Raw genomic sequence first — 23,684 nt, forward strand, 5'->3', positions numbered from 1 at the left:
GAGGTCTACAGAACTACTATCTACTTCTGGCACATTTTCAACTGAGAACCCCTGACTCTCGAGCAATTATTTCATTGGTCAATGGTCACACGTAGGTACAACGAGACGGTGTACTATCTGTTTCGTAAAAAAAAGGTAAAAAAAGCTTTAAGTGCCGTGCAGTTAATTTCGAAAGAGCAACAACATAGCGCGCGGCAAGATCTACAAGAGTTGACTGCTTAACTCTTTTGCTGTTCCATTTGATATTAGTACGTAGGTGGTTCTTTATTGAGTAAAGAGAGCAGTTTGAAAATCACCAAATCATCAGCTTGGTTTAAGATCTCGGTTGAAACTCTCTTTCTTTTACTAATAATATCGAACGGTTTGTCCGATTTTGAAAATACTGATTTCATTTTTGAACCTATCGGCTGTTTCCGTTTTCCGAGTTCTACAGAACTACTATCTACTTCTGGCACATTTTCAACTGAGAACCCCTGACTCTCGAGCAATTATTTCAACTCTCTTTCTTTTACTAATAATATCGAACGGTTTGTCCGATTTTGAAAATACTGATTTAATTTTTGAACCTATCGGTTGTTTCCGTTTTCCGAGTTCTACAGAACTACTATCTACTTCTGGCACATTTTCAACTGAGAACCCCTGACTCTCGAGCAATTATTTCACAATAGAGTTTGACAGTACTTGGCACTATCTATCATCTTTACTGAAACAATAATGGTTTAGTTTCTAGCTATCATCAGGTCATTGTCAGTTCTAAACTAAAGGGGCTTGTTAATATGTACGTTAATACGACTAGGTATACACTTTATAAGAAAACTTGTGGAAGACTAATTTTTTATTGGATTAAGCTTGGGAGGTAAAACAAGTTCCACTTAAGGAACCATTTTTTCCTTATTTTAAAGTTCTTTGTACCGATTTATGTATTTTCCTCGTAAAAAATTGCCTCCAATAAATAAATTGTACAAAGCTGGTCACACGTAGGTACAACGAGACGGTGTACTATCTGTTTCGTAAAAAAAAAGGTAAAAAAAAGCTTTAAGTGCCGTGCAGTTAATTTCGAAAGAGCGACAACATAGCGCGCGGCAAGATCTACAAGAGTTGACTCAACGATAGGACGTGTTGCTCTCCGTGTTCTAGCTCTAGACATCACGTTAGAAACTCCATGAATTATCTGAACTTTGAATATTTGGAAGCTTCCTCTATTGACAACTCTTTTGCATAATCAAAATCTTCCTTGATCATCGATTGTTCATTTCGCAGAAAACATCAAGAAAGTAAGACCTCATGTTAATCTGTCATTTCTGGTAACATGTTTTACCATATCCTTATCTGAATATTGTGGTTAAGCAATTTACGTTCGAACAATAGCTGGTGACGGAAATATTTACCAAAATTTAGCAACAATTTGAATATGAACTTCTATAGAGAGAGTTTGAGACACCATATCCGACTTCGTAGATATTAAAACACATGCTGAAATTAAGAACAACATATTTATGCTCAAATTGAAAACCATACTCCACTCCACATAACCAATGCCGCTGATTTTATTAGCATTATAATCATAATCTATCTTGGGATTTTAAAACGATCTGAGAACATCTTCACCTTCTGGCCACACGCTTTCATTTCTCTTTCCTTATTTTTATTTATTATTATTATTTTTTTTTTTTTTAAACATAATTAAGTAGGATCTCTGTATTTGTTAATATGATTTTGTGAGTAGGAAACCAGCTACCCAGTTTCTCTCACTTATAATAGAAACATGTGGAATGCAAGCGACCAACGAATACCATTTAGATTTTAGCGTAATTAGTCAAACTGATTCAAAGATTTCCAAAGGCGAATGTATACATTTGTCCTCTACAAATGGACATTTTTTACTCGATTCTAGTTGAGTCTGGGTTAATATAGGTCTTTATTGTGTTTAAACTAGTGACTAGTAACTGTGATCCTGTGCACTAAAACTGCACTTTAAACTGCATCTTATGTGTAGAAGAAAGTAAAGGAGCACGCACTGTTCCTTGTGGAAGTCCATATTCAGGGTTTGTCCTCTACAAACGGACATTTGTTACTCGATTCTAGTTGAGTCTGAGTTAAATATAGGTCTTTATTGTGTTTTATACTAGTGACTAGTAACTGTGATCCTGTGCACTTTAAACTGCACTTTAAACTGCATCTTATGTGTAGAAGAAAGTAAAGGAGCACGCACTGTTCCTTGTGGAAGTCCATATTCAGGATATACTGGGTCACTCACTGTACCATTCAATCTTACACTGTCTGCTTCTCCCTGTTAAATAACTTCTGAACCACTCTGGTGAGAGTTGACTCAACGATAGGACGTGTTGCTCTCCGTGTTCTAGCTCTAGACATCACGTTAGAATCTTTAGACAGTTCAGGTCCGATGTTTAATGACAACCATTTTGGACATGTATCTTAGAATGAAACTTGTGGAATGCAAGCGACCAACGAATACCATTTAGATTTTAGCGTAATTAGTCAAACTAATTCAAAGATTTCCAAAGGCGAATGTATACATTTGTCCTCTACAAATGTACATTTGTTACTCGATTCTAGTGAAGTCTGAGTTAAATATAGGTCTTCATTGTGTTTTATACTAGGGACTAGTAACTGTGATCCTGTGCACTAAAACTGCACTTTAAACTGCATCTTATGTGTAGAAGAAAGTAAAGGAGCACGTACTGTTCCTTGTGGAAGTCCATAATTCAGGATATACTGGGTCACTCACTGTACCATTCAATCTTACACTGTCTGCTTCTCCCTGTTAAATAACTTCTGAACCACTCTGGTGAAAGTACCTGAAGTTCCCAAGTTTATCAACTCTGTAATCATAGTATTCATGTTCACAGAATCAAACGCCTTACCAATGTCAATTTCTAACTCCGGCCCTGCACTCTCAACCAAACCAACGTTTGCTCTTTTTTTTCTAGTTCAATGAAATGCAAGCGACCAACGAATACCATTTAGATTTTAGTGTAATTAGTCAAACTGATTCAAAGATTTCCAAAGGCGAATGTATACATTTGTCCTCTTCAAATGGACATTTGTTACTCGATTCTAGTTGAGTCTGAGTTAAATATAGGTATTTATTGTGTTTTATACTAGTGACTAGTAACTGTGATCCTATGCACTAAAACTGCACTTTAAACTGCATCTTATGTGTAGAAGAAAGTAAAGGAGCACGCACTGTTCCTTGTGGAAGTCCATATTCAGGATATACTGAGTCACTCACTGTACCATTCATTCTTACACTGTCTGCTTCTCCCTGTTAAATAACTTCTGAACCACTCTGGTGAAAGTAGTTGAAGTTCCCAAGTTGATCAACTCTGTAATCATAGTATTCATTCACAAAATCAAACGCCTTACCAATGTCAATTTCTAACTCCGGCCCTGCACTCTCAACCAAACCAACGTTTGCTCTTTTTTTTCTAGTTCAATGAAATATTGAACATTCAAGTTTGTAATAGTTCTGGCTGGTCAACATAGATAAATTCAAAGACACGGGCGTATTGAGAGCATCACGAGTATAAATTAAATTAAAAAAATAATGTACATAAATATCCTAGTAATACATAAACTAATAATATCTTACAGTCTTATTGGTCGGTGCTGGTAATGGATGATCGGAGGGTTTGGTTGCATGTGATTGCAATATTGAGACACTTGAGGTACGAGCTAGAAGAATTGGAGCACTTTTTGTTTTACGAGGTACTTCGGGTACTTGATCAGAGTAATAAACATGAACACGCAAAGATGACTTGCGCCATGGAAGATGTATCACGAAGTGGGTGGTTTTATTTCTCCGGACGGCGGACGATTTCAGTTGTATTTTCCTTTCGGAATTTACCCTCTTCTGATGTTTGTTTTCCATCTTTGAGTATGATAGCGTCTATACTAAACCATAGGAAATCCAAGATGTCGCGCCATCAGAATCGGTTCCTTTTCTAAAAGTTTCACGAAAGGAAATCTGAACAAGTAGATGATCTTCATCATTGTATGGAGACAGGATTTTCATTTAACACAATATACGAGATCACATTACGTCCTCCTGATGTGAATTTTGAACAAGATGTCGCGCCATCAGAATCGGTTCCTTTTCTATAAGTTTCACGAAAGGAAATCTGAACAAGTAGATGATCTTCATCATTGTATTGAGATTTGAGACAGTAAGATGTCGCGCCATCAGAATCGGTTCCTTTTCTAAAAGTTTCACAAAAGGAAATCTGAACAAGCAGATGATCTTCATCATTGTATGGAGACAGGATTTTCATTTAACACAATATACGAGATCACATTACGTCCTCCTGATGTGAATTTTCAATCTGGTTTTTGGCATATTTTTTAATGTTCGTTGTTTCAAAACCCCTGTATTCAAAAATTGTACCACGATTTCCATTATTTTCATGAGAGCTTTTAATTGCTTCAATGTTTCACACTCGGATTTGAATGTCAAAGTTTCCTGGTCTTGACTCTGGTTTTTGGCATATTTTTTAATGTTCGTTGTTTCAGCACCCCTGTAGATATTTCAAAAACTGTACCACGATTTCCATTATTTTCATGAGAGCTTTTAATCGCTTCAATGTTTCACACTTGGATTTGAATGTCAAAGTTTCCTGGTCTTCTGGCATCAGTTGTTGTGGTTGTTCCATCTACACTGTCCAATGAACACTAGCCGTGTGTCATTTGTTAAATCTTCTACCGGTTATTCTACCCAACATACCAACTGAGATTAACATCTGAACTTGAAGGTCTTGAAACTGTCCACCAAACTTGTCCACTCTGCGAAATAGTCCACTTTGCTGAACTAAATTCGTACTTTACACTATAAACATGTCAGTGGACATAAAAAAAAAGAAAAAAAATTAAAAAAAAAAAAAAATGGAAAGGATTTTTTATAGGAAAACAAATTCTCGTGACTGATCAGTGATTATGATTTGTTTTTAAAAATAATTAAATTACTTCTCAGGGTGGTAAATTTTTATCAGTGGCGAAGTTTGGGGTTTTCTTTGGGGGAGCCCTGCTGAGTCTAATGGGCGGATAACAAGAAGATGACTTGACTTGAAAAATGCCCTAATACCTATGTTATTATATGGAAAAAATTCCCACAAAGGATTAAGTGACAGTGTGACAAATTTACAAAAAGTTGCAGACTTCAAGTTCAAATTTGAGTATTCCTGTTTTTATAATATGTTGCACGTAAAGATTAGTTGTTTAATTAAAAATGTTCATCAACAATGAGGATGGATTAAAAGTTTTTATGTTATCTGAAATATTTGAATATTTGACAACCCTCTGCTGATCGCTGACATAGGAAAGACAACTCTTCGAGCAAAGAATTCTCAGGTATTCAAATCAGTATTAGCAGAAAAAAAAGTTAATAAAACATAATAAGCGTAATAAGTTACGAGCCGAACCTAAACAAAGTTGTAAAGTTGTAGAGACTGGGTCTCCGAACACACCAGACTAAGCGTTTTAAGAAGAAGAAAAACAAGAATGGTGTGCAGTTTTAATACAAGAAAAATATGCTCAAATCTTCATGGTTCTGCATGAACGACAAAAATGTAAATTTTCTAACGATATTTTTCGATGAATCAAAAAAAAAAAAAGGAACCGGAAGTTTCCGACATTTCCCTGGATCAAAAAAGCCTTTGACCCGAACCCTCTGATATTCCTTAGGCACAACAATCTGCCTGAACTATGTCCTTGTGTCGTTGTAGAAGGGTTCACATGATGCTTCAGTCCAGCAAGTGTTAACCTTGATAAAATCAGCTGTATTGTCGATTGCCTTGACGCTAGTTGGGCAATTTTTGCTAAACTCCAAACTTTTCGTAGAGATACTAGACAGTTTGTATCTACATACATACCATGAGTTTTGTTGTAATCATGTGTAGTATCAATGGAATTCCTTTCATTGACTCGAATTATGCGTTTGATAGTGTTTAATTGGATAAAGCCGATAAAGATTGACAAACTCACATACCTATCCTGAGAAATCAACACCAGAAATAACGATATGAATTGCTTAGAAATAACGATATACAATTATACACTCACGCGCAAAAAGTTTGGGACATATTGGAACTTTCTTTGACATGAACATTTCTAAATTTCCTTAGAAAATAGAGCTGACCAGAAAACCTAAAACAATGGCTTGAAGACAATATGAACTTTTAGCTGGCACCAAAAAACCTCAAGAAGCATTTTTACATTTTTTAAACTTAAGCGCGGGGCGTAAAGGAATGGAAGTGTTAATTGTCCCGATTTTATGCCGGACACTCTGACATTCTGAGCTTAAGTAACCGGCATAAGCGCATAAGTCATGTTTTTCTTGTGGAATCCAGGACCAAGTTACCCGCCATTTTTCCCTCTTCTGAGGACATTCATCCAGCATTCTACAGATTTATTGCGCTCGAGTGTTATCACACACTATCGTCCATTTGCTAGTAGAAAACATGGTCAAGTTTTGCTGAGAGTTATTCAACTTCCGTTTGTCATTTACCTGCCTACTGCCCATTTGATTGAAGTCACATGGTACTTATACACGTAAGGTTTTTTATGGTTTCCAGTATTTCATGTAAAAAACAGGATTTTCATTTAACACAATATACGAGATCACATTACGTCCTCCTGATGTGAATTTTGAATCTGGTTTTTGGCATATTTTTTTGAGACAGGATTTTCATTTAACACAATATACGAGATCACATTACGTCCTCCTGATGTGAATTTTGAATCTGGTTTTTGGGATATTTTTTAATGTTCGTTGTTTCAGAACCCCTGTATTCAAAAACTGTACCACGATTTCCATTATTTTCATGAGAGCTTTTAATTGCTTCAATGTTTCACACTCGGATTTGAATGTCAAAGTTTCCTGGTCTTCTGGCATCAGTTGTTGTGGTTGTTCCATCTCCACTGTCCAATGTCCACTATCCGTGTGTCATTTGTTAAATCTTCTACCGGTTATTCTACCCAACATACTAACTGAGATTAACATCTGAACTTGAAGGTCTTGAAACTGTCCACCAAACTTGTCCACTCGGCGAAATAGTCCACTTTGCTGAACTAAATTCGTACTTTACACTATAAACATGTCAGTGGACAAAAAAAAAAAAAGAAAAAAAAAATGGAAAGAATTTTTTATAGGAAACAAATTCTCGTGACTGATCAGTGATTATGATTTGTTTTTAAAAATAATTAAATTACTTCTCAGGGTGGTAAATTTTTATCAGTGGCGAAGTTTGGGGTTTTCTTTGGGGGAGCCCTGCTGAGTCTAATGGGCGGATAACAAGAAGATGACTTGACTTGAAAAATGCCCTAATACCTATGTTATTATATGGAAAAAATTCCCACAAAGGATTAAGTGACAGTGTGACAAATTTACAAAAAGTTGCAGACTTCAAGTTCAAATTTGAGTATTCCTGTTTTTATAATATGTTGCACGTAAAGATTAGTTGTTTAATTAAAAATGTTCATCAACAATGAGGATGGATTAAAAGTTTTTATGTTATCTGAAATATTTGAATATTTGACAACCCTCTGCTGATCGCTGACATAGGAAAGACAACTCTTCGAGCAAAGCAGAAAAAAAAGTTAATAAAACATAATAAGCGTAATAAATTACGAGCCGAACCTAAACAAAGTTGTAAAGTTGTAGACTGGGTCTCAATTCTCAGGTATTCAAATCAGTATTAGCAGAAAAAAAAGTTAATAAAACATAATAAGCGTAATAAGTTACGAGCCGAACCTAAACAAAGTTGTAAAGTTGTAGAGACTGGGTCTCCGAACACACCAGACTAAGTCAAGGTTATTTGATGTCAGTCAAATCTGGTGACCGGTGAAGGAACCAAATTCGAGTTTTTGGGAGGGCCAATAGCAGAGTCTATTTTCTGGAAATCTCTTTGCGTTATCCACAATTTCCCCTGTTCTGAAGCCCTTTTATAAGCACTATTATTATTACCGTATTTTGTACCTACGTGCTTAATGGTGCCCTGCAATTGCAGGTTGTACGAGTATATCTCCAGGTTGTTTTAGAGAAGAAAAAAATGACTTCAGTTTCAATACAAGGAAAAATATGCTTAATCCATGAATTTTTGCAATCTACATTCATGAAAAAATTTATTTTTTTTAACGATACCTACTTTTTGAAGGAGAAGCAGAAGAAGTTTCCAACATTTCCCTGGATCAAAAGCCTTTGACCCGAACCTCCTAATATTAGTAGAGAACAATCCACCTGAATTTCGTCCTTGTAGAAGGGTTCACAAGATGCTTCAGTCCAACAAGTGTTAACCTTGATAAAATCAGCTGTATTGTCGATTGCCTTGACGCTAGTTGGGCAATTTTTGCTAAACTCCAAACTTTTCGTAGAAATACTAGACAGTTTGTATCTACATGCTATGAGTTTTGTTGTAATCATGTGTAGTATCAATGGAATTCCTTTCATTGACTCGAATTATGCGTTTGATAGTGTTTAATTGGATAAAGCCGAGATAAAGATTGACAAACTCACGTACCTATCCTGAGAAATCAACACCAGAAATAACGATATACACTCACGCGCAAAAAGTTTGGGACATATTGGAACCTTCTTTGACATGAACATTTCTAAATTTCTTTAGAAAATAGAGCCAACCAGAAAACCAAAAACAATGTCTTGAAGACAATAAGAACTTTTAGCTGGCACCAAAAAACCTCAAGAAGCATTTTTACATTTTTTAAACTTAGCAAAGGCTGTCGGCGCGGGGCGTAAAGGAATGGAAGTGTTAATTGTCCCGATTTTATGCCGGACACTCTGACATTCTGAGCTTAAATAACCGGCATAAGTCATGTTTTTCTTGTGGAATCCATGCAGGACCAAGTTACCCGCCATTTTTCCCTCTTCTGAGGACATTTATCCAGCATTCTACAGATTTATTGCGCTCGAGTGTTGTCACACACACTATCGTCCAATTGCTAGTAGAAAACATGGTCAAGTTTTGCTGAGAGTTATTCAACTTCCGTTTGTCATTTACCTGCCTACTGCCCATTTGATTGAAGTCACATGGTACTTATACACGTAAGGTTTTTTATGGTTTCCAGTATTTCATGTAAAAAACGAGAATATGGTGTCGTTTGAATTAAACTAGGATTTGTTGGAAATATACAGGGTTGTACTGGTGAAGTGTCACAAGGTTCTTGGACGCCAATTTTGACCCCCTAATCACCTGTAGACCCTGGGAATTTTAGATTAACTAAATTGAACAATTGGTGGACAAGGGCTAAATATCCACCGCGTTAAACATTCTAAAGACCAAATAGAATACAGTTCATATGAACCATAATGTTCTTAATACTCTACAGTCCCTACCTGACAAGGATACCAGAATTGGTACTCGAACCAGTACAAACAATATTGTCCAACCAGTACAAACAATAACCAGACAAGGGCTGTACTAATTACCTACCAACAACTCTGGATATTGTCCCTACAAAACTGCCTTTACAATCATAAGGCATTGCCTAAAAAATCCAACAATAATTTCCAAATCGCAGTATTCTCTTCCCAACATAATTCTACTACAGGCCCTTTTGCCAACTAAAATGGCATTGCTGATTTTACTTTTAGATACAGCAAAATCTTTTAAACGCTCCGAATATCCACCGCGTTAAACATTCCAAAGACCAAATAGAAATAGAATACAGTTCATAATTATGAACCATAATGCTCTTAATACTCTACAGTCCCTACCTGACAAGGATAACAGAATTGGTACTCGAACCAGTACAAACAATATTGTCCAACCAGTACAAACAATAATCAAAGCACCAAAAGTAGAACATTTTGCGATCTGCGCTTTGAGATTTAATTAACACTGCTCGAACTACAAAAGGAATAATTACAAAGCTTGGTACAACTATGGGTAGGTAGAACCAAAAGGAGTTGAGTAACAGAAATAGCTCAATCTCGTGCCAATAATAATGCTATTTCTACACCATAATGTGTTTCTAATGAGATAGAATCCAGAACTTAAAGAGTATACCTACGTAAAATATGTCACAGTTAATTTAAATCAGATCAATTATATCTCTCAGTTTCCAATTTTCTACGACTAAGAATATGATTATTTCGGGGAATAAAATTTTAATATGTTTCTATTGAGTCAAAATCTAGTGGTCATATTTGAAGAAATCCAATGAATTAGGCTTCTAAGCGAATATTTTTGTGAGCAATTTTTAAAATGTGTGTCCCAATGTAGTTTAAGTTTTGCTGATTCCAGCTCTCCTAAAAATACCGGCGAAGAAAACGCAGGTTAATTTTCTTTTACAAGAAGAAGAAGAAAAATGGCATAAAATCTAAACGTCATGTAGGCCCCGAACCCTCGTACTCCCGATTTCAAGTCCATGCCCTCTACCAGCAGCGCCGTTTATAATCCCAAGAAGTTGATTTTCAGATTTATAATCCCAAGAAGATGATTTTGAAGGGGCTTGTTAATATGTATGTTAATACGAGTAGGTATACACTTTATAAGAAAATTTGTGGAAGAGTTGTAAGACTAATCTTTTATTGGATTAAGCTTGGGAGGTAAAACAAGTTCTACTTAAGGGTCCATTTTTTCCTTATTTTAAAGTTCTTTGTACCGATTTATGTATTTTCCTCGTAAAAAATTGCCTCCAATAAATAAATTGTACAAAGCTGTATCTCAAAAATTCGAACAGCCAGCAGCAATATCACGTTGAATGCATCAATTCCTCATGAATCACTGATGTTAAGACAACGTTTCACGTGGTGAGTATCCGAATGGGTGACTAACTGGGCATTCGCGTGCTGCTGACTTTTTCTCGGACCCACTCAGCCTGGATGAAGTTAATGTTATTTTGATTTACCTTCGTAATACAACCAGGAAAAACTGCATCAAAATTGGCTAGGACTAAAGAGGAAAAGGTTGTTAAATGTGTGTTATGTCTAAGATCATCCTACGCTCTCTTCTCTCTCTCTCTCTCCCTCTCCTGTCAATCTGATTTCTCTACAGAGCTTTGATAGAGAAAACTACTGTTAAGGTCTTATCGTCCCGAAATCGAAGAGAGAAGGAAGAAAGGATAGGAGAAAGCCCAGCCCTTTCGAGAGCGAACATTATCCTAAACAGGTAAAGTTACCTGTCCCTCCCAGGTGGGAATCGAATCCCCCCAACCTAGCGCTTACAAGGCAGGTGCGCTTCCCTCCAAGCTAACTAGACTGTCTTAGCATTCATAAATGGTGTTTTGGCGTCTCCACTAATTTCTAAAATGCTCTCTGACCCCTCGTGAAAAAAGTAAAAGTAAACAACATCTCACATCTCTACTTCTGGCTACTTCTATTTTGCATTAGTAGACTCATCGGATCAGTGTGATTAATTAATTCATTGATACTTGTACATCGCCATTTCTACAATGCTCTCTGACCCCTCGTGAAAAAAGTAAAAGTAAACAACATCTCATACATCTCTACTTCTGGCTACTTCTATTTTGCATTAGTAGACTCATCGGATCAGTGTGATTAATTAATTCATTGATACTTGTACATCGCTTTGTTTATATTAAAACGTTTAGCATTAATCGTGTTGTGATTGCGAGGCAAAGCCGACTTTACAGTAGTTCGAGTGTACTGCTGTTTGTTAGAATATGAACCTCTCTAATGTCAATACATCCATGAACAATACCAACTTTACCAATCCTGACCTAGGCAGAGAAGTTGGCACAATCTCAACATCACGAAGTCCCAATCGTTCGAATATGAGCCTGAACCTTATTATTTCGTCAGTTCCAACATACGCCTGAACCTTACCAAATTCATTTCTTATTCAATTTTCGCCGAACTCATAAAGCATAACTGTTACCTTATGGCTTATGCCAATTATGCCACAAGATCCAAATTGTCGTGATCGAACTATATCTGTTATACCAAGATTCCAAACTAGGAAGTTAATGGAGCTTTTGAACTGAGCTCTATAATCGTGCTATCAGCCTGATCTACATGTGTTTTGTGACTTGAAGTGACCCATATGCATATGTTATGAACATGTCGTGAAATAGCTGAAATCGTTGTGAAAATTTCGAGTCCCATAATGGGGGATCACACAAGATGATAACAGACCATGTGACTATCAGCCTGATCTACATGTGTTTTGTGACTTGAAGTGACCCATATGCAAATGCATATGTTATGAACATGTCGTGATATAGCTGAAATCGTTGTGAAAATTTCGAGTCCCATAATGGGGGATCACACAAGATGATGACAGACCATGTGGGGGAGCAATATAGGTGAATGGTAGTATGGTACCTATTAAAAAAAAATGCTTCTCCTTATTTAAATTGATAAACAAATAGTCTGATAGTATCGTGATCTTGAAACACTAGGCACAAAAGTACCTGCAGCTGAACTACAATCATGGGAGCAATCATGGACCAAATGAAAACTTTTCCATCAAAATAGGCGCAGAAAAATTGTGATAAATACTACAAAAAATCAAATTTAAAGTTCTTACCTGTTTCGTGGAGTCTTCCCACTTCCTGAGGTAGAAGGGCCGGCGGTTCCATTGTTCCCCGCGTAGAAACATTGTATTACAATTTTATTCCCCAAAATAATCATATTCTTAGTCGTAGAAAATTGGAAACTGATTGATATATGTAAGCTGTCAAACTTTCTTGACTTGGCGGGGCGGAGCGCTACCGCGCTCCTTGATTGATCTGATTTAAATTAACTTTGACATATTTTACGTATACTCTTTAAGTTCTGGATTTTATCTCATTAGAAACACATTATGGTGTAGAAATAGCATTATTGGCACGAGATTGAGCTATTTCTGTTACTCAACTCCTTTTGGTTCTACCTACCCATAGTTGTACCAAGCTTTGTAATTATTCCTTTTGTAGTTCGAGCAGTGTTAATTAAATCTCAAAGCGCAGATCGCAAAATGTTCTACTTTTGGTGCTTTGATTATTGTTTGTACTGGTTGGACAATATTGTTTGTACTGGTTCGAGTACCAATTCTGGTATCCTTGTCAGGTAGGGACTGTAGAGTGTTAAGAACATCATGGTTCATAATTATGAACTGTGTTCTATTTGGTCTTTGGGATGTTTAACGCGGTGGATATTCGGAGCGTTTAAAAGATTTTGCTGTATCTAAAAGTAAAATCAGCAATGCCATTTTAGTTGGCAAAAGATGCTTCCCCTTATTTAAATTGATTTATTTGTTTGATAGGATCGTGATCTTGAAACACTAGGCACAAAAGTACCTACAGCTGAATTACAATCATGGGAGCAATCATGGACCAAATGAAAACTTTTCCATCAAAATAGGCGCAGAAAAATTGTGATAAATACTACAAAAAATCAAATATAAAGTTCTTACCTGTTTCGTGGAGTCTTCCCACTTCCTGAGGTAGAAGGGCCGGCGGTTCCATTGTTCCCCGCGGCCGGCGACGTGCGAGCTCCGGTATACATCAGCGGGTTCGGATAGCTGGAGGCCGCTGTAGCATTGCTCTGCCCGGCGGCCAGAGCCAGGCCTATGTTGGCCGAGTTGTTCTTGGTGGAGGAGGACACAGAACTGGAGGTGGAAATGGACTTGCCGGTGTTAACGGCCCGGATAATGACCTGCGGGTTTCGCACGCGGCGGGAGGTTGGAGGCCGAGTCTCACCGTCCAAAGCCTGACAGAGGCTCAGGGAGGCCATGAGACCAATCGTGGCTAAGAAAGGAAGATGCATGACTATGAACGATAATAGAGGGTTACTAAATTTAAAAAGGCAAATAAATCTTATCAGTTGTTATCCATCAAAGGTTATTAACATTAATTCAGCTCTGGTACCACTAAGATATACATTCTTCCCAATAGGGATGATACCTTGTGGCCAAATTTTATCCATGCAAAGATTGCTCGTCAGATCGATCTTCACAGAAATTTTGAAGATATACATTCTTCCCAATAGGGATGATACCTTGTGGCCAAATTTTATCCATGCAAAGATTGCTCGTCAGATCGATCTTAACAGAATACTCGTACACCTAGTGGCATTCTCGTGCGTTGCACGTACCATGTATTGAGGACTATTTAGTAGGTACACCCACAGGCCAATTATAATCTTTGTCCTGAATACAGCAGGATCAGAATATTGTTCGGATCAGTTCTGGTTGTTAGAATCTTTTGTAGGCTTTGGGCGATGTGGTATTCTTTCAGTTACCCTTGGGCCATATCGCTATGTAGTGTTCTCATAATAGTTCACGATTCGAGGTATCCTCTTTTGAGTATCTTTTACGAGTGCTGAAGTCTTCTGGTTATTGGTCCCTAAGAGGTTCAATGGTCTACCGGCTACCAGTGTGTTGCAAGCTGCTGTTCCAGGAAGCAAGTTCAATTTGTACTTTGCCCATAATCCCTGATGTGGTCAACATTTGGCTTTCAACTTCAAACAGGCTACTTCGAAATTTACGTAGGTCTGTATAACTTGGAAGTCTTCTGGTTATTGGTCTCTAAGAGGTTCAATGGTCTACCGGCTACCAGTGTGTTGCAAGCTGCTGTTCCAGGAAGCAAGTTCAATTTGCACTTTGCCCATAATCCCTGATGTGGTCAACATTTGGCTTTCAACTTCAAACAGGCTACTTCGAAATTTACGTAGGTCTGTATAACTTGCAAAGTAGTCTCTTGGGATGTTCCGCAGTTGTCTATCACAACGTTCTCAATATCAGCCGATTTCTCACCAAACACAGTCTTCCTTTCGCCGGAACCCTCAAATTTGGCGAAAACATTGTTTGTTCTTTGCGGATTTTGTAAGCCTCTCTTATAATATCCTTCTCACCAAACACAGTCTTCCTTTCGCCGGAACCCTCAAATTTTGATCTTCACAGAATACTCGTACACCTAGTGGCATTCTCGTGCGTTGCACGTACCATGTATTGAGGACTCTTTAGTACACCCACAGGCCAATTATAATCTTTGTCCTGAATACAGCAGGATCAGAATATTGTTCGGATCAGTTCTGGTTCTTCGAATCTTTTGTAGGCTTTGGGCGATGTGGTATTCTTTCAGTTACCCTTGGGCCATGTCGCTATGTAGTGTTCTCTTAATAGTTCACGATTCGAGGTATCCTCTTTTGAGTATCTTCTACGCGTGCTAAAGTCTTCTGGTTATTGGTCCCTAAGAGGTTCAATGGTCTACCGGCTACCAGTGTGTTGCAAGCTGCTATTCCAAGAAGCGTGTTCGATTTGCGCTCTGCCCATAATCCCTGATGTGGTCAAGATTTGGCTTTCAACTTCAAACAGGCTACTTCGAAATTTACGTAGGTCTAACTTGCAGAGTAGTCTCTTGGGATGTTCCGCAGTTGTCTATCACAACATTCTCAATATCAACCGATTTCTCACCAAACACAGTCTTCCTTTCGCCGGAACCCTCAAATTTGGCGAAAACATTGTTTGTTCTTTGCGGATTTTGTAAGCCTCTCTTATAATATCCTTCTCACCAAACACAGTCTTCCTTTCGCCGGAACCCTCAAATTTGGCCAAAACATTGTTTGTTCTTTGCGGATTTTGTAAGCCTCTTTTATAATATCCTTCTCACCAAACACAGTCTTCCTTTCGCCGGAACCCTCAAATTTGGCCAAAACATTGTTTGTTCTTTGCGGATTTTGTAAGCCTCTTTTATAATATCCTTCTCACCAAACACAGTCTTCCTTTCGCCGGTACCCTCAAATTTGGCGAAAACATTGTTTGTTCTTTGCGGATTTTGTAAGCCTCTCTTATAATATCCTTCTCGCCAAACACAGTCTCCCTTTCGCCGGAACCCTCAAATTTGGCCAAAACATTGTTTGTTCTTTGCCGATTTCAGCCTCTCTTCTCTCTATGGGTTTAGGGCTCTAAACATTTGCAAGTAATTATCTTGCCTGCGTTGTGTTTGATTATGATCGGGGCATGTTGATTAGGAATGGGTTTAGGGCTCTAAACATTTGCAAGTAATTATCTTGCCTGCGTTGTGTTTGATTATGATCGGGGCATGTTGATTAGGAACTTGGTCCGGTATCTTATCTGTTATCTGTGAGATCCAGGAGGAACCGTTTGTATTCTGCTCCGGGTAGTGTTGTGTTTCTGTGCATACTTACATTACTTGGTGTACCTGTCAAGTCTACCTGATAGTGAGTGGCTGGCCTAATGATAATGATACCAAATAGATTTAATAGATGGATTTCATACATCGATAGATATGGTAGACTGTAGTGTAGATAAGGTGGTTAAGTAAACAAAGATACATAAGATATCACATTACTTGCGAGAGTTTGGAAGAATGGTTGTTGGTCTCCAGTGGCACATTGAAGAATTGTTTGTTTGTTTGTTTGTTTGGTAGAGGGTTAACGGGTTCTACCCTCCTCACATGAACCTCACCCAGAGTCACGCAGTCCAAGCGGGGCCCCACTCACTATCAGGACCTGATCAGGTGTCAGGTCTACCTGATCGTGTTAGGTCTACCTGATAGTGTGTGTGCTTCCTAGGAAGACCTGACAGTCGGACCTTTTCAGCCGTACCTGTCAGGTCTACCTGATATTGTGTGTGCTGATCAGGGTGTCAGGTATACCTGATCGGATGTACCTGTCAAGTCTACCTGATAGTGAGTGGCTGGCCTAATGATAATGATACCAAATAGATTTCATAGATGGATTTCATACATCGATAGATATGGTAGACTGTAGTGTAGATAAGGTGGTTAAGTAAACAAAGATACATAACATATCGATAGATAAGTAAACAAAGATACACAGGGGCAAAAGATGTGAATAATCGGAGCAGTTTCACTCAAGGCCAGCCTAATGTGTTACTCTCTCCATATGTGGTGTACTTGAGAAATACACAATACGAATACAGAATCACAGATATACCTACGTACGTACCAGTGGTCGCCACAATACCAGTCTTCGTCACAGTATACTGGGCAAATATACCTGGTAGTGTGCTTTGCTTTACCTGGTAGTCTTTAAAGGTGTGTCCAAGTCCAAACATATTCGACCGGCCGTCGATCGACGAGGTAAAATGGTGCCTCTATGTTGTCGAGGCAGTGTGGACGGTTCAGTCGACATCGATCGATGGCCGGTCGACTATGAGTGAACACACCTTAAGAAGCCAGCGCCGCGCCGTAATAGCATATCGAATGCGCCAGTTCCCAAGGGATCACTGAAGTAAAGTTGCGCGTGGTTGGTATCCAGATGGGTGACCATCTGGGCAATAGAATCGACGGCCGGTCGATTGAACACACCTTAAGAAGCCAGCGCCGCGCCGTAAAAGCATATCGAATGCGCCAGTTCCCAAGGGATCACTGAAGTAAAGTTGCGCGTGGTTGGTATCCAGATGGGTGACCATCTGGGCAATAGCGTGGTGAGCGTGGTGCTGGTTTTTTGTCGGCCCCACTCAGGCTGGGTAAGGTTAATTGGAGGAGGCACCTAGCTTGTCGCCGAATGAAGCAAACCTCCGTCACATTAGCAGAGATGTAGTGACTTTAAGGTGGTGGGGAGGATGAGCAACAACAACAACAGACTTCTCTTCCCCACTTACGTCTGAACTGTTCTGGAAATCCTGAAAATTTCTCTCGCGTTTGGGCGCAAGCATTGTGCGTCGTATCTTCCAGTGTTGATTTTCCCTCTCGCAAGTTGTACATGGAATACATTATTCAGCGAAGAAGATGACACCCACAATATTACCGACCAGATTGTTCAATATGTGGACAACTGTGAGCGAAACGTTGCTCAACTACGCGCCTGGGGCGTTTCGCAACAACCTCCAGTTCCTAGCTTGTCGCCGAATGAAGCAAACCTCCGTCACATTAGCAGAGATGTAGTGACTTTAAGGTGGTGGGGAGGGTGAGCAACAACAATAACAACAACAACAACAACAACAACAACAGACTTCTCTTCCCCACTTACGTCTGAACTGTTCTGGAAATCCTGAAAGTTTCTCTCGCGTTTGGGCGCAAGCATTGTGCGTCGTATCTTCCAGTGTTGATTTTCCCTCTCGCAAGTTGTACATCACTAATTTGATGCCCCGTAATAATATCATAGCTACTTGTGTTTGGTATAGGAGTATAGGATATGGAAATCTTTCTAATGTCATGTTGGAATTGATGATGTTATGGATACAGTACGTTCTAGAAGTTTGGAGAGTCTTCCCCGAGTCTGAATGTAAATTTTCGGGTGTTTAAATTTGTAGACACCTCCTGAAGAACAACACTTTTCTTTCTATGGGATAAAGAAAGTAAGAAGTCCAAAAGTTGACGAAAAAGAAATGTTGACATGAGACTGTACACCCGGGACTTTTTGTTTGGGGAACAGCCGGAAAAAAAAGTGACCAATCTTGTTCTTAGTGGACTTTACTCAAATGGAATAATAATGAAAACCGTCTGACTAAAGCTAAAATCCTCGGTCTAAATCTTTAATACTGTTTATAGTTTCAGCAAAAAAGTTAAACTATTTAAAGGTCGATAGGACCTTATAGCTGGTAAAACTGTTGTCCCTCACATGCCCAGAGGGAGGAGAAAAAGTTCAAAGTAAATAAATAAATAGAAAAAAAATTTATGACTTCTGAAACACACTGTAGAGATCATGTCTCATGATGTTGACATGAGACTGTACACCCGGGACTTTTTGTTTGGGGAACAGCCGAAAAAAAAAGTGACCAATTTTGTTCTTAGTGGACTTTACTCAAATGGAATAATAATGAAAACCGTCTGACTAAAGCTAAAATCCTCGGTCTAAATCTCTAATACTGTTTATAGTTTCAGCAAAAAAGTTTAAAGGTCGATAGGACCTTATAGCTGGTAAAACTGTTGTCCCTCACATGCCCAGAGAGAGGAGAAAAAGTTAAAAGTAAATAAACAATAATAAAAAAACGTTATGACTTCTGAAACACACTGTAGAGATCATGTCTCATATGGTGATATGAGGAACCGGTAATAGACCTAGCAAGTTTGGTGAGCTGGTCTTTTTGAACGCTCTGTGTTTGTGACAAGAGAAAACGATTAACTCTTCCAGCCTTCTAGTAGTTAGTAGTAACTTTGAGACCAGGTTTTTTCTTCCATAGTACGTATGGAACTTACCATCAGGTATTGATATTGATTAGGAACAGTTTGGTGACCTGGTCTTTTTGAACGCTCTGTGTTTGTGACAAGAGAAAACGATTAACTCTTCCAGCCTTCTAGTAGTTAGTAGTTGGTAGTAACTTTGAGACCAGGTTTTTTCTTCCATAGTACGTATGGAACTTACCATCAGGTATTGATATTGATTAGGAACTTAAGATCCGTTTTATTATTATTATTTATTTTTAATTGGTATTAACTAAAAAAAAAAAGTAAAAAAACTAGAAAAACATGAACACTGTTCGAGTGTAGTTCTATCCTTGGATCTTGGCCTTGAAGTTGCGAGTTCGTATCCCTTCTGATAGGTATCTTGCTAATTTTCGGATCAGCTCGGCTGTCTCACTTTTACGCGGCTTTCACTTAGAAATGAAACTAAAATAGATATTAAAGCGGTCATTTGGATGTGCCTTCTATTCTAAGCCAAGGTCTGTGGATTGAAAGAAGGTCTCAACAGATTGAAAGCCTGATCAGCAACAACGGAAGGATAAGATGAGAAGTAAAAAGTACAAAATCAGTCAAAAATTGTGACTCGAAATAAGCATTTGATCTTGAATAGTTGCAAGATCTATGTAAATGTCTATTTGGACACACGAAAAATTATTTCAAGGGAGTCTAAAATAGAGCCCCAAATTTCAAATTGTGCTGTCACATGTTGTTAGTTTTTACTCCAATGTGAAAGTTCATGTTTCTTTGAACAAGATTCAGGACGTAAGCAGTAGCATCTTGCGACTTGCTACTTGCGACGTGTTACCTCAGTGCGAAACGCGCCTTACGGCCTCATGTTTGATTTGTGTCATCTACTACAATGGACTGAGAGTAAAAAGTAAAAGGTTGAAAGCAAAAGGCTACAAACAGAGGGGAGCGGAGTGCAAAGAGCATAGCGCTTTTTGCTCTCAGTTCATTGCCGCTTAAAGTCGTCACTTCTCTTTACCTGCTCGATGCATTATGTACTCCGCTCCACTCTAATTTCAACCTCAATCGCTTTCCTTTGAATTCCCATTTTGATATCTGTGCAGCTAAACACACAATCTTACCAACCACACGTGCCAATCTCGGGATTAAGAGAGTCTGTAGATAGAAGATACCTAGTTATATTTTACGTCTATCCCGGATCGGGACATGTCAAAGTATCCGACTAGGAATTAGTAACTCGATACCTTGTTAGTACTTGTATGCAATAGTCTTAGTCAAAAAAGGACGCGGCACTAGTTATATTTTACGTCTATCCCGGATCGGAATGTTAGAAACACGTCACTAAACGAAAGTATACACATGTCAAAGTATCCGACTAGGAAAGGTTGATAGCAAAAGGTAAAAGGTTGATAGCAAAAGGCTACAAACAGAGGGGAGCGGAGTGCAAAGAGCATAGCGCTTTTTGCTCTCAGTTCATTGTCGCTTAAAGTCGTCACTTCTCTTTACCTGCTCGATGCATTATGTACTCCGCTCCACTCTAATTTCAGCCTCAATCGCTTTCCTTTGAATTCCCATTTTGATATCTGTGCAGCTAAACACACAATCTTACCAACCACACGTACCAATCTCGGGATTAAGAGAGTCTGTATAGATAGAAGATATGTACCTAGTTATATTTTACGTCTATCCCGGATCGGAATGTTAGAAACACGTCACTAAACGAAAGTATACACATGTCAAAGTATCCGACTAGGAATTAGTAACTCGATACCTTGTTAGTACTTGTATGCAATAGTCTTAGTCAAAAAAGGACGCGGCACCAGGGATCTATACCTACAGAGACCGCCTTATCTTAAGAGGACTAGGTTCAAAGGATCAGGAATCATTTGGACCGTCCATTTCCAGGTGGCCTTAAGCCTCTTTCCGACGAGTCTGGAAATCAGACTGGTCTGAGCGCATTAAGGAGATATTTTGCACTCTAATAATTTAATCTAATGTTAAGTACAAGGAATATCGGGAATTCTTGTTATCAAAGAGCTTTTTTGTCGGAAAGCTTGTGACAATCGGTATTTAAAGCACCATCACATTATATCGTCTAGTCACAAGTCAGGCCGTTCTGCACCTCTGGACGTATTTAAATTCCTGTCAGACAGAGCGCAATCTGAGACAAATCCTTTAAGGCCCCCTTCTTTCTTCTGAAAATGTGGCTCAAAATTTAGATATAAGTTTATACGATTCGACTGAACCTCACAACAAACACCTAGCCTTTTTTTTAAGAGGTTTGACAGAAGGAACTGTAACTGCTATGGTCTTATCGTCCCGAAATTGAAGAGAGAAGGAAGACAGGATAGGAGAAAGCCAGCCGTTCCGAGAACGAACATTATCCCATCAGAATAAAATACGCCCCGGGCGGGAATCGAACCCGCGGCCTAGCGCTTACAAGGCAGACGCACTAACAACTAAGCTAACTAGGCTGGCAAAGATCTAGTCTAAATCATGTAGGTATTGTAGGTAAATACTCGAAAACTCATGTTGATTCTTTGTTTACACATGATAAAACTATTGAAAATCCAATAAAAACTCCATCGAACTTTCAAACTATCTAAATTTCCATCAGATAATCAGATCCTATCTCATTGTTCATCTCTAAAGTGTGTCACACTCGTGACTCTATTTTCAATCGGATCTAAGGCCAGCCACTCACTATCAGGTAGACCTAATCAGGTGTCAGGTCTACCTGATCGTGTTAGGTCTACCTGATCGTGTGTGTGCTTCCTAGGTAGACCTGACAGTCAGACCTTTTCAGCCGTACCTGTCAGGTCTACCTGATATTGTGTGTGCTGATCAGGGTGTCAGGTATACCTGATCGGGCGTACCTGTCAAGTCTACCTGATAGTGAGTGGCTGGCCTAATGATAATGATACCAAATAGATTTAATAGATGGATTTCATACATCGATAGATATGGTAGACTGTAGTGTAGATAAGGTGGTTAAGTAAACAAAGATACATAAGATATCGATAGGTAAGTAAATAAAGGTACATAAGATATCGATAGATAAGTAAACAAAGATACACAGAGGCAAGAGATGTGAATAATCGGAGCAGTTTCACTCAAGGCCAGCCTAATGTCTCCATATGTGGTGTACTTAAGAAATACACAATACGAATACAGAATCACAGATATACCTACGTACGTACCAGTGGTCGCCACAATACCAGTCTTCGTCACAGTATACGGGGCAAATATACCTGGTAGTGTGCTTTGCTTTACCTAGTAGTCTTTAAAGGTGTGTCCAAGTCCAAACATATTCGACCGCCCGTCGATCGACGAGGTAAAATGGTGCCTCTATGTTGTCGAGGCAGTGTGGACGGTTCAGTCGACATCGATCGACGGCCGGTCGACTATGTGTGGACACACCTTGAGAAGCCAGCGCCGCGCCGTAATAGCATATCGAATCCGCCAGTTGGCCAGTTCCCAAGGGATCACTGAAGTAAAGTTGCGCGTGGTTGGTATCCAGATGGGTGACCATCTGGGTAATAGCGTGGTGAGCGTGGTGCTGGTTTTTTGTCGGCCCACTCAGGCTGGGTAAGGTTAATTGGAGGAGGCACCTAGCTTGTCGCCGAATGAAGCAAACCTCTGTCACATTAGCAGAGATGTAGTGACTTTAAGGGGGTGGGGAGGATGAGCAACAACAACAACAACAACAACAGATTTCTCTTCCCCACTTACGTCTGAAATGTTCTAGAAATCCTGAAAGTTTCTCTCGTGTTTGGGCGCAAGCATTGTGCGTCGTATCTTCCAGTGTTGATTTTCCCTCTCGCAAGTTGTACATGGAATACGTTATTCTGATCTGATCAGATTATGATGACATGTGAAGGTCAAGTACCTCGCAGAATCTACCTGACAACTCCTACAACCGTAATAATAGAAGTGTAGACTCGGTGAGTTCTCGATCTCCATGGAACTTTGTTTTGATTTGTAGACCTGCTAACAGGCAAGAATTCATATTAATTTATTAGTTTTAGAGAGATGGAAGTTAATAATCTAACAAGCTGGGCCCGTCCCTCCGGGAATTTTTTAGCCCGTAGTTTATTCGATCGTGATTAGAGAAAATCAGTACCTATGAATAGCTTGGAAGATAGAGCGTCTGCATTGTAAGGTCTAGGTTGCGAGATCGATTCCTACCCGTGGCGAACTTTATTCATTAGTTTAGGACCTAAACAAATGAAATTCGTTCTCTGATCGGCTGGCTTTCTCCCATCCTGTTCCTTCTCCTTTCGATTTCCGTCATCAGAGAGATTTTGCAACCAAAATTAGCCTCCCGTCAACTGAAATTTTTAAGGTTATTTGATGAAACTCATTTCTGCGCATGTGCAGAGTTTAATTAACGTCGAAAAGTTCAATAAATGAGACGATAGTTTTAATTTTGGTTGCAAAACTCTCAATTTTCTTGTAGGTCGTCCCTGAAGAAGTCAGGTGTTAATGGTGTTTTCATGCCTGATCTCTATCTTACAACTCCATGGTTCCTTGTCCATCTTGTGGTCAAAAAACTCTCAATTTTCTTGTAGATCGTCCCTGAAGAAGTCAGGTGTTAATGGTGTTTTCATGCCTGATCTCTATCTTACAAC

General features: G+C 38.9%; 2 protein-coding genes across 3 annotated transcripts in view; one reads left to right on the forward strand and one right to left on the reverse strand.

Moving 5' to 3' along the window:
* The window catches only part of LOC113466969, a 95,796-nt gene extending 82,028 nt beyond the window's left edge, over window positions 1–13,768 (reverse strand). For both annotated transcript variants that reach the window (XM_026822831.1, XM_026822832.1), the window contains exon 1: window positions 13,389–13,768. In XM_026822831.1, coding sequence (XP_026678632.1) covers window positions 13,389–13,741 — 353 coding nt within the window. In that variant the 5' untranslated portion in view covers window positions 13,742–13,768. The remainder of the gene's footprint in view (window positions 1–13,388) is intronic.
* LOC103508144 overlaps window positions 1–23,684 on the forward strand; it is a 71,106-nt gene that overhangs the window by 45,306 nt on the left and 2,116 nt on the right. The gene's annotated exons all lie outside the window — the stretch shown is intronic.

This window comes from Diaphorina citri, unplaced genomic scaffold, assembly GCF_000475195.1.
Source record: "Diaphorina citri unplaced genomic scaffold, Diaci psyllid genome assembly version 1.1 scaffold372, whole genome shotgun sequence".
Lineage (NCBI taxonomy): Eukaryota > Metazoa > Arthropoda > Insecta > Hemiptera > Psyllidae > Diaphorina > Diaphorina citri.